This window comes from Ciconia boyciana, chromosome 3 (assembly GCF_034638445.1).
Source record: "Ciconia boyciana chromosome 3, ASM3463844v1, whole genome shotgun sequence".
NCBI lineage: Eukaryota > Metazoa > Chordata > Aves > Ciconiiformes > Ciconiidae > Ciconia > Ciconia boyciana.
Window position 1 is genome coordinate 40,937,061 of NC_132936.1, and position 16,195 is coordinate 40,953,255.

General features: G+C 40.9%; 1 protein-coding gene across 1 annotated transcript; it reads right to left on the reverse strand.

Moving 5' to 3' along the window:
• Positions 1–1,347: 1,347 nt before the first annotated feature.
• Positions 1,348–15,331, reverse strand: CGA (glycoprotein hormones, alpha polypeptide). The gene is made up of 5 exons (XM_072857846.1): positions 15,235–15,331; positions 12,924–13,240; positions 4,056–4,162; positions 2,908–3,092; positions 1,348–1,433 (listed from the first exon to the last, which is right to left on the reverse strand). Exons 3-5 carry the CDS (start codon positions 4,156–4,158, stop codon positions 1,356–1,358), a joined length of 366 nt encoding a protein of 121 aa, XP_072713947.1. The 5' UTR covers positions 4,159–4,162; positions 12,924–13,240; positions 15,235–15,331; the 3' UTR covers positions 1,348–1,355.
• Between the last annotated feature and the right edge of the window lie 864 nt (positions 15,332–16,195).

Sequence of the window (16,195 nt, forward strand, 5' to 3'; positions counted from 1 at the left end):
TATTCTTAGAAAATAGCACTGAATTTGCACTCCAATAGACAGAAGGGTGGAGGAATAGTGGATTCAAACCATCATCAGATCCTGGTGGCCTTGGGCTGTTCAAGTGCCCCATCACAGCTTAGCCCTGGAAGCCTGTCTAAACTACTGGAGTCATTTGGCACTGGCACAGACATCACCCATGGCCATGCCCCAGGACAGACCAGCCACCCTCACAGCGTGACCCCAGGCAGCCTTCCCTGTCCCCTTTAGAAGCTCTCACTGCTACCTTCACAGCATCTGCTGCAGGGAAATCCCCCACAAATATATGTGAGGCTTTTTGAGACAGCACATTGAAACCCTTGCAGCCAGCGACCATAGCAAGGCTGATGTTCTCACCCCAGATATTAGGGTGAAGAGCAGGGGAATTCCTTCACTTCAGTTCCCATGAGCAGGCTCCAGACCTGCAAGCAGTTCATTCAGAAACCCCGATCCAACCCACTACAACTGAACAAGTGCTATCTCTAAAATCCCAGTTTATGATATTAAGGTCATGTATTCTGAATACATATTCTGTGGTCACTTCTCACCTAACATATTCCCTACCTTTCCCATGTGTATATCTTGGTCCAGCACATTGCATTTGGGAATTACTAAAGCCCTATACCATGCTGCTCAGGCATACCTTAAATAGCTAATACTGTTGTAGCACTCCTCTATTCTACCATTGCTACACCAAACTGTACAATTCTTTATAACATCTGATTCTGCATCCATTTATCTATCTATATGAGAAGAGATTAAGTTCAAAGAAAAATAAAAGATGGCACAGAAGGACAGAGCACTGCGCATAGATAATACACTGTTAAACTTTCTGCCCACAAGGTAAAGAAAAAACAGAAGAGAAACAGGAGAAACAAAATGTTGAGTCTTCAAAAAAATCTAATCACTAAATGAATAAGGGGAAATTATTGCTTCTTTTTCTATCCACTTTCCCATCCCTCCCTTCCTCCTTCCCTCCCTCTCCCACAAAAAAAAAAGAAATCTAGAAATTAACTGCAGCAGAATCTTTTTTTGTTTTAAGCTATTAAATCATCATTTTTCCTCAAGAAACATTGATGATTTAACTGACAGTTTATTTTAAAAATAGATCAAGCCTTCGGTTGTCATGCAAGTGCTGTATTTTACCCCTAATGGAAATTAAACTTACTTAAATGCATGAAGAAGCAAAAAGGAAATAAAATAGCCATCCATCTTATTCAAAGGTCTACCCAGTGTCTTGACCAGAAAACACAAGATTTTACACAGCAGTGCTATAAAAGCTGAAAAACAAATATTCCATTCACCGTTGTCCTTGATCATTAACAAAGGGACAGGCTTTAGGATTTATGATAGTAGCAGGTACTGCAATGACAATCTGTATGGTTCTCTATCTTCACATTGTCCTTAAGGGTAATCTTAAAAAAAGAAAACACACACACATAACAAATAATTAGGATTAGCTAGACAGTAAAAAGAGCATTCTCAAGTAAAAGATGTCTGAAGCTTTTTTCTTAACCACAAGATACACAGGTTCTTTGGGGTACGTGTACTAGAACAGCCTCTGAATGCCAGCCTGTGAAGCTGCATCATCGGTGGCTTTCAGAGCCATAAAAAGAAAGTTTTCAATAGTGATGTAGTTTGGTGTCCTTAATTTGGCACTTCTTAAAGTGTCTAGTTTTCAAAAAGTGTCAAGTAACTAATCTATGAAAAATCAGGAAGTGTCCTTAGAATTTTTCACACGGGGATTATAAAACCAGAGACCACAAACACGATGAGTCATTTTTATTTTTAATCTCAACCAAATTCTAGTTGCTGCCTCAGGGCAAGTATCATGTCAGTGGTCTAGAAAAAGATCTATGCTCTACTCAGATGAAGAGCCAGGATTCAGCCAGATTGAGCTGTAGGTGTCTATAGGTAAGTCAGGTATCTGGGCTCTCATCACAGCCAGTGGAGACCCAGCGCTCTGTACAGCTGCGCACACAGAGCCATCAGCTGCCATTTGAGATGTCAGAGGGAATCCCACCAAGCCTCCCGCTGCCACTCCAGAAGGTCTTTTACAAGTCCTGTGTCTGCCAGCAACACACAGATGTCTTGAGTACGCCAGGGTATTTCAAATGGCACCAAATCTGTGAGTGGGTAACTGAACTGAGCCTCTAGCCAACACACTTAATGAGCCTGATTCAGATTACCACAGGATAGACACCTTAGCTTGTTTCAACTAGATCACCATTTATTCAATAAAATTTAAGGTTTCTTCACCTGGAGCTGAATCATTCCCCAAATAATCAGCTTTAGCAGAATCTCTCTTTAAGAGAACCTTCCAGATGAGACCGTTAAATGCTCAAAGTAGTTGCACACATTTACAGTTCCCTCTTGGTTATACTATTAAGAGTAAACACAACCTCAATTCATCTAAGCACAGATGGTTTTGGTCCCTTATTCCCTTATACGTAATTGATAGTATTGACCAGCCACTTTCCCAGAGAACTCCTGCCTATGCAGGAAAGACACAAGGAAAATTACTAATTAAAATCAAATACACACTGCGTAGCATTTAAGGGGAGGGTACACATCCAGGAGAGTTAAAAACAAGGGGACAGCAAGTCCACCACCAGAACTTCAGGTGTCATGAGTCAAAGTAGTTTCACTGAAGTCAGTGACACTGCATCAATTTCCACATCCCAACTGAATATCAGACTTGGTTGACATTTTAATTTCCTCTTTAGAAAAAAGAAAGAACCCAAGAGCAAAGGATATAAATGCCAAGGATGTTTCCCTCAAATAGTTCTCCAATGTCCTCCAGCAAAAAACATATTCTTCTCTATTCACTGGTTCAGCTAAACATTGCATCCTAAAACAAGCTTAAGTGGGTCTCATTCACAGCCTCACCTTGGTAAAAGCCTTTGCTACGCAGCACGTTGCTTCTGATGTAATGTTCTTTGGAACGAGCATGGTCTTCTTGGACCTCATTGGAGTGGGATAGGCCCGGGAGAAACAGCACCCAGTGCACTGGTAAATGGGCGCTCCCGGCTTGGAAAAGAATCTGTTCTCCCCTAGCTTGCACTCTGGACAACCTGCCATAAAAATATAAGGAAGAGACTTTTACTTGGTCTCCAGCTGTATTTTCATTTTCATAAAGAAAGGGAAAGTGCGGGTGGTAAGAGGAAGCACCAGCCGCATTTTGCAGCTTGATGTCTGCAGAACAGAAAAGCACAGACAGCAAAGCTCTCCCCTTTAGGGTCCTTCAACTCTGCAACGCACACCATCTGTAAAACCAGAGTGTGGCTTTCTGGGTAAGGCACAAGCATCATTGTGTCTTTTCTGGTATTCTAACTTCATTTTGTTGACAGTTGTGGAGGGTTTTTTTGTATGTCTACTACACTAGCTGCCCCTAGAAAATTTCCTACTAGCTACAGATAGTTAAATAGCACCAGCAGGATTTGTAGTGCTTCTTAAACATTGCCTGTTTTCAGGCAAGACTCTGTTATCAAGAGTTTTAAAAATGCCCAGTAATCCCGAGGTTTTTGTAGCTCACATTTTTCTATATTCAGTTCGAGGCTGAATAAAAAAATCTGCAACCTCCAAAACACCCCTAAAATCTTCCTAATATGCCTCTTCCATAGAATGCTACACCACCAACATCTCATATTCTGGGATCTACAGAGGAAAAATATTCTGCATATTATGAGGAGAAGCTATGGTTCTGCTGTTCCTGATGTTATGTTGCCATTCAGATCTCAGGAGCACAAGAAACCAAGAAGTTTCTGTTTGATAATGTTTCAAGGATTAAAATCGCACATGTCAACATGAGGACACGGTCATCTGGGAGACTCTCAACCTGGAGAAATCAAGTTTAGAGAAGCAATAAGAAGTATACTCATAGCAAAATTATCTTGATTTATTATACCTTCATATCTCAGCGTCAATAAATGCAACTGAATGATACCATTTATGACCACATTTATAAAGCATGTAAAAGTTTAATTAATACTCTTTATGAACAATTGCCCTATTTCTGAATGTTAAAAGCAGCTTACCCTGCATGAGAAACTCTCCATCTGGGAAAGCATGAAGAAGATGCAGAAATACAGACAAAATGGTCAAAGTGACAGCTCCATACTTCCCGTAGCAACCCATCATCCTTCTGGAAATACAAATAAATACATTTTTAAGGGACCATTTCACATTGGGTACAGTACCAGCATCCAGGCTACACACTGATACAGCATTCAGCGCAAGTAATAGAGACAATTTAGAACCAGGATTGGAAATTGAAAATGCAGCATACATTTTGCAGCTCAGAAAATTGACTTCATCACCATAACAAAATTGTGCCTTTCTTTCTGGCCTTAACAGTTTTTTCTGAATATTAACATAAACCACAGCACAGAAACTTCAAATGTCATAACTGCCTAATATTTATGGTAGAATGGATAAAGCCAGCAAATGTTTGTGGAGAGGATAAAAGAATCTGCAGAATCTCGGCCATGAAAAGACTAATTTCAGGGGAAATAATTTCACACCAGGACATAATTTCCTGAGCCAAGGGTCAGATTATTTGTCCACACACTGGCTTCTTTAGTGCCAAAGTCCCCATAAACATATTTTCACAGTCCTGTCCCTCAGTGGGAGAAAGCTCCTCCAACCATTGTAATTAGAGTGGCACTATGTGCTGCGCTCCAGAGCACCTGAGAAGACACGGCGCCGAGAGAGAGCTCAGGAGGGCTTGTAATAGCCCCAGGGCCACCTGCATCGCACAGAGGCCTTGTCAGGGCAGCTCAGGGTCAGGATGGTCCCAGGGAGTTCAGCATCGCTGCAACCTTCTGGACCGAGATTTCTTTTAGGCTCCATTTTACTGATGCAGCAAACTGACTTTTGGGTTCTGGTATAAACACACCCCAGTCAGCTCGAACTTTTAAAAGTTTTTGCAATAGATTAATTTTGTGCAGGAAGGCTACATGCAGCACGGCACATCTGTCCTTCTACTGCTAGCGCATGAAATGAAGTGGCCATAAATAGCATATTGCATGTTCTCTGGGTAATTCAACAGAAATGCAGTTGTGTGACTATATTTGATCCAGATCAAATCTATACCACAAGGTAATGCATATCTCTGATATGAATAACTGCAGAAACCATAACATTAAAGATGCAGAATATATAAGGTGCAACTGCATGAATATCATCCCAAATTCTCTGCTTGATTTTTGTAAAAATGAATTTACTTTTTTTCATTATTATTCACAGTAAGCTTTTTTTCTGGGGGGGGGATGACACACACACACAACCTCGGTTCTCTCCGTATCCAAACATCAGATGTACAAACATCAGATGTTCTCTCCATATGCAAACATCAGATGTGCAGGTGACAGAGACAGCAGCACTCCTTCGTCCATCCTGGCTGGCTGGGGATAGCCTTGCCTTGGAGGATTGAGTTTCAGGGTCTTTTTAGTGCTGAGACACGGAGCACATTTCAACAGGGGGACCTGCCCTGTCCTTGCAGATTATCCTGTGAGGGATTCTGGGCTGAGCACTGCTCACCTTCACCCTGGTCCTTGGCTGTGGCTGTGCAGCAGTGCCTGGTTCACTGGCCCCAGTTGTTCCTGACTGGCTTCAGACAAGCACCCCAGGCAGCATCCCAAGCCCCCAGCTCCTAATCACCAAACTCTTTGCCTGCCTTCACAGAAACGTTATCTGATCATGCAGATCTCTCCACCTCTGCAGTCAGCCCCCCGGGCCATGCCTGGAGCTGACCGACAGCTTGTTTGGGCTGTGTCTGAACTGCAGTGCTGACAGCATCTCCACAGTCTTGCAACTCAATCTTTTGAACAGTTTCTTCTATGCCTGCATAGACCACCTGATCACTTGACTTTAAAAGACCGAAACTGTCACAAAAGAGCATGATGTGCTAATGACTGATGTGCAGGATAAGGCCCCAAGTTGACAACACTGATATATATATTTTAGATACTGAAAGCTACTGTGCTTAGCAAGGACAAAAAAAAGTGTTCAATCCTTAACTACTTAAGAGCTTCTCTTCTTCCAAATACACCAGTCAATGCTGCCACTCCATGATAAATATTCTCCACGGACAGATCAAATTGTGGCACCAAATATTTATAAAAATGAAGTAGCAACGAGAAGGACAGTAATGCCAGCAACAAAGAAATTGATCTTGATATTTGGCATAGAGGTTATTTAAGCATGCCATACTGATCAGAGAAGGCACTCACAACCCTAACGAGGAAAGATGGTAGAAAATCGAGAGGGAAAAGTATAATTAAACGAAGATAGCTTTTGCATAATGGAAACATATTTCTTTTCAGATTTTGCACCTACCCAGCAGAATCCCTGCAATGACTGCCACAATGATGCAAATGTTCAAATAATGCCTGCTCACATCTGCAGGGACAGGCAAACTTGAGGTGGTCCAAGGAGTGAAGCTACTTGGCTGGTAAGATTAGCTGAGAGTGAACCTGGAGCACTGGGATGTGTGCAAAGAGAGTATTGATTAGCAGAGGGACACTGCACAAATTCCCGGAGATATACGGGGACATGAGGCTGCTATGCACAGGTTAGCAGGTGTTGGTTCATTGATCAAACAGACATACAATGCAGTCATCAAAGGTAGCAGTTCAGATTGCAGCAGAGCACAGGCCCTACAAGGTAGCTTTGAAACCAGGACAATGATGGAAACAAAATCAAAGAGAGCTCCATCTTTGTAGTAATCAGAAAAAGATCATGCCCAGGTAGATGAGGCTGAGACTAAAGGCAGGATGATGAGAACACGGCCCTTGCCTGACTGGGGTTAGCAAAGTGGAAAGAAACAATGTTGATGAGCAAGACCGATGCACAATGCTCTTCAGTGCAATGAATGAAGGCACAAAAGTGGAAACAACCCTCTTTCTAATTAAGACAGCAAAAACTAGAGGTAAGAGACTGATCTGAAGCCCAGCTAAACCGAATGATTAAGAGGCCAATGAGGTTGCAATTAACGAGTGGCAAGGGTTGGGTGCTGGGTACAAGTAACTTCGCCTCCTCCCTCCCACCTGCCCAGCGAGTCAGTCCATGGTAGCAGAAGACAGAGGATAAAGGAGTTAAAAGCAGCCGATAATGAACAGGAAGAAAAAACATTGGCAGCAATTGTGGAAGCACTGGAAAGAAGCATTTGGAAGAGGTATCAAAAAGCCAGTTCAATGTATGTATTTGTGTATGCACGCAGGCTGAATGCAACATGTAGTTACTCATCTTTGCTTGGGCTTTTACCAAAAACCCACCTGAGGACAAGAAATAGTTAGTATTCTGATGTTAGTCAACAGGTGGCAAAGGAAGCGGGGGATGCCGTTCACACGCTAGTCCCACAGAAGCGTTGAACACGGCTCTCAGGTTTCTGAGAAGCAGCTGCCAGCTCTCTGTGCCCTGTTCCCTCAACAAGAGTAACCTGTGTCCACAGGAGAAAGGTGGTCCTTTACACCATTTAGATCCACAGCCTCCTATGGTCCTGCCAAACATTTTGGGAACTGAACTGAGCTCAGCCGCATCTATGGAGTCACGTTGAATAAATTGGCTGGATCCGTCCCTCCAGCAAATAAGGCTTTTTAAAAGATTATTTACTGTATATGCTCTTTCCAGCCCCATAGAGGGGGTGTGTCTGCTGGCAGACTCGCCTGCACTGGGACACAACCCCACCGTTTAGTGTCAAGCCCTGCTCCATCCAAGGGGACATTCCCCAGAGTGCGAGGAGCCGGCTGGAGGGGCTCAGGCACCAGCAGGAGAAGACAGACAGCCTTTTCCAAACAACCTGTTTCCTCATCATCCTGAGCCTTTTGGTAGCCTGGATGCTCCAATGGCCCCAATAAGACACCAGCAACAGGAATAACACCACAACCCTTGACTGATTATTCCATGATTTCATGCTCTTTGCTGAAGGCACAGTGGCATTCTCCATCCTAATTTTTCTAAGAACACAGAATGCTATGATTTGGTACATTATAAGGGTTTGAGGCAATCCCAGAGGGAAGTTGTTTAAATTACATTAACCAAAAGGGGAATTGAAATTGCAGTTTTGCACTTCCTCTATTGAGTCAGACTGTCAGGCTCATACCAAAAACACCAAAGATACCTGTAAATAAAACCCAGATGTGATCCTCTCTACTATTCCAATGCGACAGCCATTTTGCCTGATGGTCTTGGTTTTCTGACTGTGCCCACACTGCTAATCCAGTTAGTGTCCACACCACTCATTTCATCTCACCATCAAATCAAAGGAAGCTTTTACGTTGCCGTATTAAGTATCTTTCTTAAGCTATTGGAACATTATATAATGCATAAATTTCAGCAGCTCTTTGGAAAGATGGTAATTTTAAGTCTCTCCCAGCAGTTAAAGTCTCACCTCATTACTTACAATATCTTGTCTTTTTCTGTAAATATTATCATATTATCAGTTACCGTCATAAAGACAGGCAATCATCTGTATTTGCAAACAGGTCTTCAGGTTCTCTGTGGGACTCTGTGGATGCCTTTAGATTCCTGTCAAGCTCCACTGGATCAGAATCCCGTGTCCTACTCTGTGGTCCATGTCCTGGCACAGACATGCCAGCGAGCTCTGTTCAACGGGCATCCTTTGTACTGATTGTACGAAATAACCTAATGTTTTCAGCATAAACTTGGGATGTCCCTCTATACTTTCCCATAGGGTGACAGTGGTGCCGTCATACCCAACAGCAGTCAAACACTTTGCACATTGTGTTCATTTCTTTCTGGGATGCTTGGCCATGAGGCACAGCTGTGTCACAGCAACGATGAACTACAAGTGCCAGCACTTCACTTGCAGCCCAGTGTCATGTACACAGGAACCTGCTAGCAAACCCTGTGTCATGTACACAGTAACCTGTTAGCAAACCGCTGAAGACTGAGAAATCTTCACTAACATATTTTTTTTTCCTTCCCTTAACATATGTAATTCTGACTGGCAATTTAAAGACTCTGAAAGATATGTTAGTACCACAGGTTGTGTAACATCTGACATTTGACAGCAACACGGTTGACCAGGAGAAAACCACAAAGTTACTGATGAAGAATTACCAGACCCAATCAGAAATCACAAAATATCAACATTTAGTTGCAATACAATTCTAGAACCTCATTTTCTCTTGCTTACAAAGCTCGTTTAACCCCAAGCACTGATGTTTTAGTCCCAAAGCAACCTTTAAGTTAATTTTCGAAGTAAAAACTTTGACAGAATGGAAGGAGAAGAAAACTTTTTGAGAGAAGGGAAAGAGAGTGTCAAAAAATATGTAACTGTTCCTCTTTAACAGTAACAAAAATTTAAAAATGTATTACCTCCCTTGTTCAACAAGAATAAGTCAGACAGCTGAGAAACTGCAGGAGGGTGTTTAAAGGTGAGCGGTCCTTGACGCTTGGATGTACGTTCCCAAAACTGATGTATGAAAGAGTTGCATCTTTCTTTTATACCAGTAAAGCTAGATCATATTCCTCGCCCACATCTAAGCCATAGGATCAACTGTACATTTTATCTAATGACTGAACATTACTTTATGTAATTACCAGCCCACCATGCTGATCTTATCTTCGACTTGACTTTCATAAAGATTATTTTTTTCTTATATAATGAAAGAAAGGTCAGCTTGCGAGCACAAACTCAGTGCTGTATGAGTTTCCTGGGGAACTCAAATATCAAGCATCCAGTCATTTGCTGCAGTTTTCAGTGAACAGAATCTCATTTTTAAAAAGGAAGAGTTACTAAGGTTTCCTAATGCTTCTTATCAAACTGGGGAGTAATTTATTTTTTAAAAAACATAAAACACTTCTACAGCAATGGCATTGTTTTAGCAAAGAATAACAAAATAAAGAGCAGCAGAGATCTATACATACATTTAAAAGAATAATCTCTATTTGAATTTAATGCCCAGAGAATGAATGCATGGATAAATATAGAAGGATTACCTTTATAGAGATAAGATTTCTGGCAAGATCTCATTTTGGGTTTTAGTGTAAAGCTAATGCAATGGAGGCACTTCTGAAAACTGCACCAGGGTGCAGATTTTTAAGACTTAGGGACTTGGAAGTCCTCAATTTCAAGTGACAAAGTCTGTGTCGATGCTGGCTAAATAAGACAGGTCCCACTCTGCCTTCTGGCACTGAGGCCAAGCAGCACAGCAGGGCTTGCGTCCACTCAACTCTTCCTTTCCCCTTCCCAAAGGGGAGGTGCACACCCAAACACCTACTGGGAACAGCCCCTGGCAATGCAGACAGTCCTGGGTCAGTGCTCAAGGCCATTCCTGCAACCCTTGTGTTTTCAAGTCCTGGAGACTTGAGGGAGATTCACTTCAGATGTCCGAAGTTCACTTCAGAAGTTAACTGCCTAAACCTGAGTTACTTACTCTAGACTACCTTTATAGTCAATGGAGAGAAATAGCCTTAAACATCTATTTCGATACAAGATTAAGTCACTTTTCCAGTGTGCCTGTTTTTCACCATTGAGAGCCCAGGGCAACTAGCTTGGCTTGCTAACTGTCCTGCCCTTAAAGCTTTACAAATATTTTATAGTTTTAAGAAACTCCTAAACATCCAAAGGCTTAAAATTACTTTTTACGCACCTACTTTTTGTCACTCACTGTTGGAGATGCGATATTGAAAGAGACCCCTATAGGTTCTTGCATTCCTATGAAAATTAGACTTTGGTTCGTGATTCAGTCTCTTCCAAAATGTTTATTGTATAGTTGGATATGGTGAATCATACCTGTCCAGATTTCTGCTGTTCAGTTTTCTTGTCCATTGCTTCATATCTCTTTTTAATAACAGCAGCACCCCCGGCCTCTGCTAGCCATTTCAGACACATTTATCGCAACCGTATCACCTCTGCCTTTACTAACATACTCATCTGCTTCAACGTGTTGGATACCTTTTTCTCTTCTATTTATTCCACTGATCATTATAACAAAGGTAAACTCAAAACAATTGTCCCCAGCCTACACTTGTCTTGAAATTGGCTTCTGTTTCAAAACTGAAGATGGATTTCTGCACCTGGAAGCTTGTCTGGTTTTTATCCAACAATATGAGCTGGTCTAATAAAAGATAAATAAAAAAAAAAGTCTCTCTTCCTATGATCTTGCTTCATTTAATAACAAAAGCATAAGGTTGAAATTTGAAAGCTATTGGTAAACAGTTTACTGAGAAATATTCCCCTGAAAGACAGAAGCTTAATATTTCTTGTCATTCAAAGCAAAACTGATGAAAATTGCTGAAGTTTATAGAGTGCCTCTGACTTGGCTCTGTCCTGCCCATTTCATACTCACCCCAGCTTGTAGTCCTATGGGAAACCCAGGATGACTTGTGATGCTTCACAAAAAACAGAAAACTTCATCATCAGGAAAACAAGTAATGATTGTGTTGTATATTCATACGTGGTACTTACTTACCTATACATTGTAGCATGTCATCAACTAGTAAAAAGGAAATGCTATACAAAATAGTTCTTTCATTAGAAGGACTCAAGCACAGTGACAATGTTACCCCCACAGCATAAAAGAAAAATAAAAGTGCCCACAACCTGGTACTCTTTTCCTATCAGAATGTATTAGGAATAAATCTTGTGAAGTCAATGGAATTACGCTGGTATAAAAGATAGTTTAAAAAAAGCTCCTATTTTTATTAAGAGGATTTCTTACTTTAGCTGCTCCAAATCTCCAACTAAAAATACTTGGTCAAATCTGTCTTAATGTGTGACTGAATAAGAAATGAGAGAATGTGGCTCACTGTTTTAGAGGGGGAAAAAACCTCTAGTTTATTAAACAGGGTATTCTTAAATCACTTTGCAATACTCTTACAGTTTTTTGCTACACTGTGATATTATGACTTTATGGCCTATATAAGTATATGGATGAAAAGATAGGTAAATATATATGCCAAACTGGACCACAGAATGTGCTTTGCCAAGATCAGTATTTTGTTTTCTATTTGTAGGAGCAGAAAAAATCATTCTGAGGTGGAAAAAGGCAACAAACTGCTAAAATTTTCAAGTTTCTTTGAGACCACTGTGTTCCTAAATTGGACTGGGACTCTATTAAGGAGCATAAGTTAAACTAAATATAGCATTTGTTAAGACTGAAATCAGTGTGAGCTCAGCACCTAAGTATTATGGAGTTTCAGAACTCTTGGCTCTTTTCTAGGAGCTGGGTCCCTACAGCTCCTTCTCTGGCTTTCTCTGGAAAGGAGGGTTCATGCCTCTTCCCTTGCTCTGCCAGATGCTGTCTCAGGGTATCTGTCCTACTTCCCTACTTAGCGATATCTGCTTATCTACAGGCTGCTTCCTGATGCTGCCTCTTCCTCGCTAGCAGAAAGCTTTTCTTCTTTGCCACTGAGCGGAGTTGCAGGGCATCCCCCAGCACTGTCAGTAAAAGAATGGGAAAGGGCTCCCTTGCTTCAGAAAATAAACTCTTTTATTCAAAAATAACAACTCCACAAACAGACACACTCCCCCCCCCAAGTGTGGTCACAGATTAGCACTATTAAACAGAATTTACCTAATTTTAATAAGAGTAATACAAGGTTTGCTATACTATATACCAGCAGAAAGGACAGTACAGAGCATGCCTACTTTTTTTTTACCACTGCTGCATTCTTCAGAACCATTCCTGCCTTCTTTCTTGATTTTCCTATTCTTTGTAGATAAGCAAATGAGAAGAAACAACCTTTAAAATGAAGTTCTGATATCACTTTTGGCTTGGATGGACAAACAGGTTGAATTCCGGAGGATTTTTTTTTTAATAAATCACATTTCAGAACTTCCTGCAAATGCACCCAAAATCTACCCTTCATCATTTGTGCAAACTCAGAAAACAGAAGCCCCCCTTCTGAGAATGGAAGCTATCACGCACGCTCACCCAATGCCAGAAACTCCTCTTCCCTTTGCTCTTTCTTGCGATCTTCGAAAACCTCCTTGGTTTCTTTCTCCAGCCCTGCCCTACAAGTTCAAGCCTGCACCAGGCCCTGCACCAGAAGGGATCCCGAAGCACTGGTACTATCTTTTGCATCTTGGGTGTCACTTCCTTCATTTCTCGTGTTATCTTCCAAGCGTCCCAGGAGGAGAGAGGTTCCCACATACCACAAGCTGCTCCGCACTGACGCAGGCAAATTATCAGAGTTGCTGAAGAGAGATAACAACAAAAAGTCCCACCAAAATGACGAAGAGCAAGATTTCCTGGGGATTCAAGGAAAAAAGAAGCAACCTGAGTGTTAAACAAAAAGATACACGGTATTTCAATATTTTACTGAGTCTCCCAAATCCTTCCCAGTTTGCTTGAAACTTTTCCAGTTGCCATTTGTCTGTTTTCAGAGACAGTAACACCAGCTCAGTAGATACACACTTAAAGAAGGCTCCCCAGGACAAGGGAAAATAGAGATATACACCATTCTGAAATAAAGAGCTCCTGTCTGCCAAAATACTTCATACCGTACTATGTGGAGAGTGAAAGTCAAGTTTTCTGTTCTTTTACAGATGTTTTCAACTGATCATCTAAAATTATCTCTCAAAGCAATACTTTTTGGCCTCATCCTCCTTTGCTTAAAATCAATAGGAGTTCTGCCATTATTTCAAATGCCACTGGGTCAGGACTTTTAAGATTAGCTATTAGTGTTCTCAAGCTTCAGCCAAACATTGATTATTCTGAGATAATAAGGTTTTCAGTACTTATTGCACATAAATAATTGACTGCAAAGCCTCTCCTGTTCTAAAACCATAGTGTAAAGAGGGTTCACTAATACATATCTTTTTTTTTTGCTTTTTAAAGGAATTAATATTACAGATGATGGCACTTCAGAAATATGTGCAATAATCATTATTTCACCAGAGCTAAGTAAAAATTGTGCCTCCGAAGAAAAATGGTAAGATTATAACGAATACACATGCTTTTTTCCCCTTTTTTACTGTAACTTGTCAAGGTCAAATTGTTTAATCATGGCATGTTATCAGGCAACTTATGGTACTAACAGGATGACGGCTTCTGTTTAGCTCTGTTTTCATGCTTTTTTTTGGAATAGGTTTATTTGAAATCCAATTCCTTTGAGCAAAATTAGAATAGATAATATTACAACTGTCACAGCATTGTGGAACAGCAAACAAAATGTCATTAATGTGTAGGTTTGACCTCAAGGGCTTTAGATATTGTATTTCAATACTCTTTTCTCTACTTTTAATTAATAAAAGTAACTACACCTCATATAATGACTAAACCAGCTCACAAGGTCAGGAACGACTATCGCTTTTATGTATAACATTGCCCAGTTGAAGTAACCAGGTTTGTTAGAATCCTGAAACATTATTATCAGACAGAGGTAAAACACTAGACTAGACAGACTACTGATCAAACTGATTATGTCAGTGAATATGTTCCTGCACCATAAGGGTAGACCATGAGAGATAGATAATGCAGCCTTACTTTAAACATATTTCAGTATTTAGCTTTTTTCATGAAAAAAAATAATTACCATATGAATGGATCATTGCATGTCAGGTTTAGATCTGATAAATAGCCATGTAAAAGTGAAATGTATACTTCAAGTGCAGCTAAAACAAAGAAGCCTGATCAATAATGCAGGATGTCTCATTTATACAACTAGCAATTTCAGCAACTCTCATTATCTAATACAGAAATAATTGTTCTGACAATTAGCTATTATCTTTCTCTAGCCCCAAATCTGAACACTTTCATATGCTCGCTGTATCACCTCTTCTACTAGTAGAGATTTCTATTATGAATTGCTTTCACATTTCATAGAACTTTATTGCTTGCTTTTTACAAATGAAAGCAGAAAAAATGCTTAAGTTCATCAAATTCCGATCAAATCGTGGCAAGCAAGAGTAGCCTACAGTGCTGATAATAAAAAAATGCACTGACATAGAAACATAGCTGGAAAAGGGTTTCTGAAGAAAACAACTTATTGCTATCACATTACCAAGAGGCTGGTTACCAGGTTGCTGTGACCCTCTCTACTGTCACTGCACAGAGAAACTTGGCTGCCCGGATATTCAGCTGAATGAAAAATTCACCATACTTATGATGCGTATTGCAGCAACACCTAAGAAACCCACACCGAGACCAAGCGGAGATGGTCCCCTGCCCCGGAGAACTCACCATCTCGTACCGGGTTTGGAGGATTAAAGTCATTCCCCCAAACTCCTCCTCTTCCACCCACCTGCGTGTTTTTCGGAAGACATGAGATCTCAAACTGATGTTCTGGGCTTCACCAGGATTTCCAGATGAGGTTCTAGGTCTACATAGTACAGCAGGTCAGCTCCCACACTCACAGCGGTCTCTTCTGATCACACATCTAAGCAGTCCCTTCACACAGCCACCTGCCCCTCTGAAAGAGCTGTGCATAGCATACGTTTCATATTTGTGAGAGACTTTCAGAGCAACGAATTAAGGGAATTATACATGGTATTTGGTTATCAGTGTGACTCAGTGCATGGAAAACAGGCTAGTGCGGTGTAATTAATGCCATACTGGAAAGTAAAGCAGGCCAATATTGCCCACCTCCATACAGGTACCTTTCAGAAATAAAAAGGGCTTACATTTACGTAATAACACTTCAGTATAGATCTTATGGTACTTTGAAGGCCAGACACTGAGGGTTGATTTCCCATGACATTGAAATGTAGCCACTCTCGAGAGGCAGAACTGTAGCCATTTGCTGCCAGGAACATGACACGGCTGTCCTCAGAGGGCCAGGAATGAATCATAGTAATGTCTCAAATTTAAGCTAAATGTCTAAGTAGACTGTAAAGGTCTAAGCTGTAAATTTGGGGGGAGGGAGAGGGCAGGGAAGGAAGTCCGAAAACCAGTAAAAATGTAAAAGTTGCTATTTTATATAATCTTGTAGTCCAGGCTATTTTTTAAGCTAAGCTTAGATTATAAAAGGAAAGAGCTGAGAAAGGACTAAATAAAATCTCCTAGTTCAGATGGTCTAGATGGTACATGTGTCCTCTTTCCAGATATGAGAAACACAGTGGGAAATGCTTCAGGGGATCGCTCCCTGCTGCAACACTCAGGAATCATTTTGTTCATGCAAACTCCTGTGTGCACTTCAATAACAAGCTGTCAAGAAGTACAGGTTATTGAAATTTTACCCTTGCAAAACAGCACAGAAGGAGAAA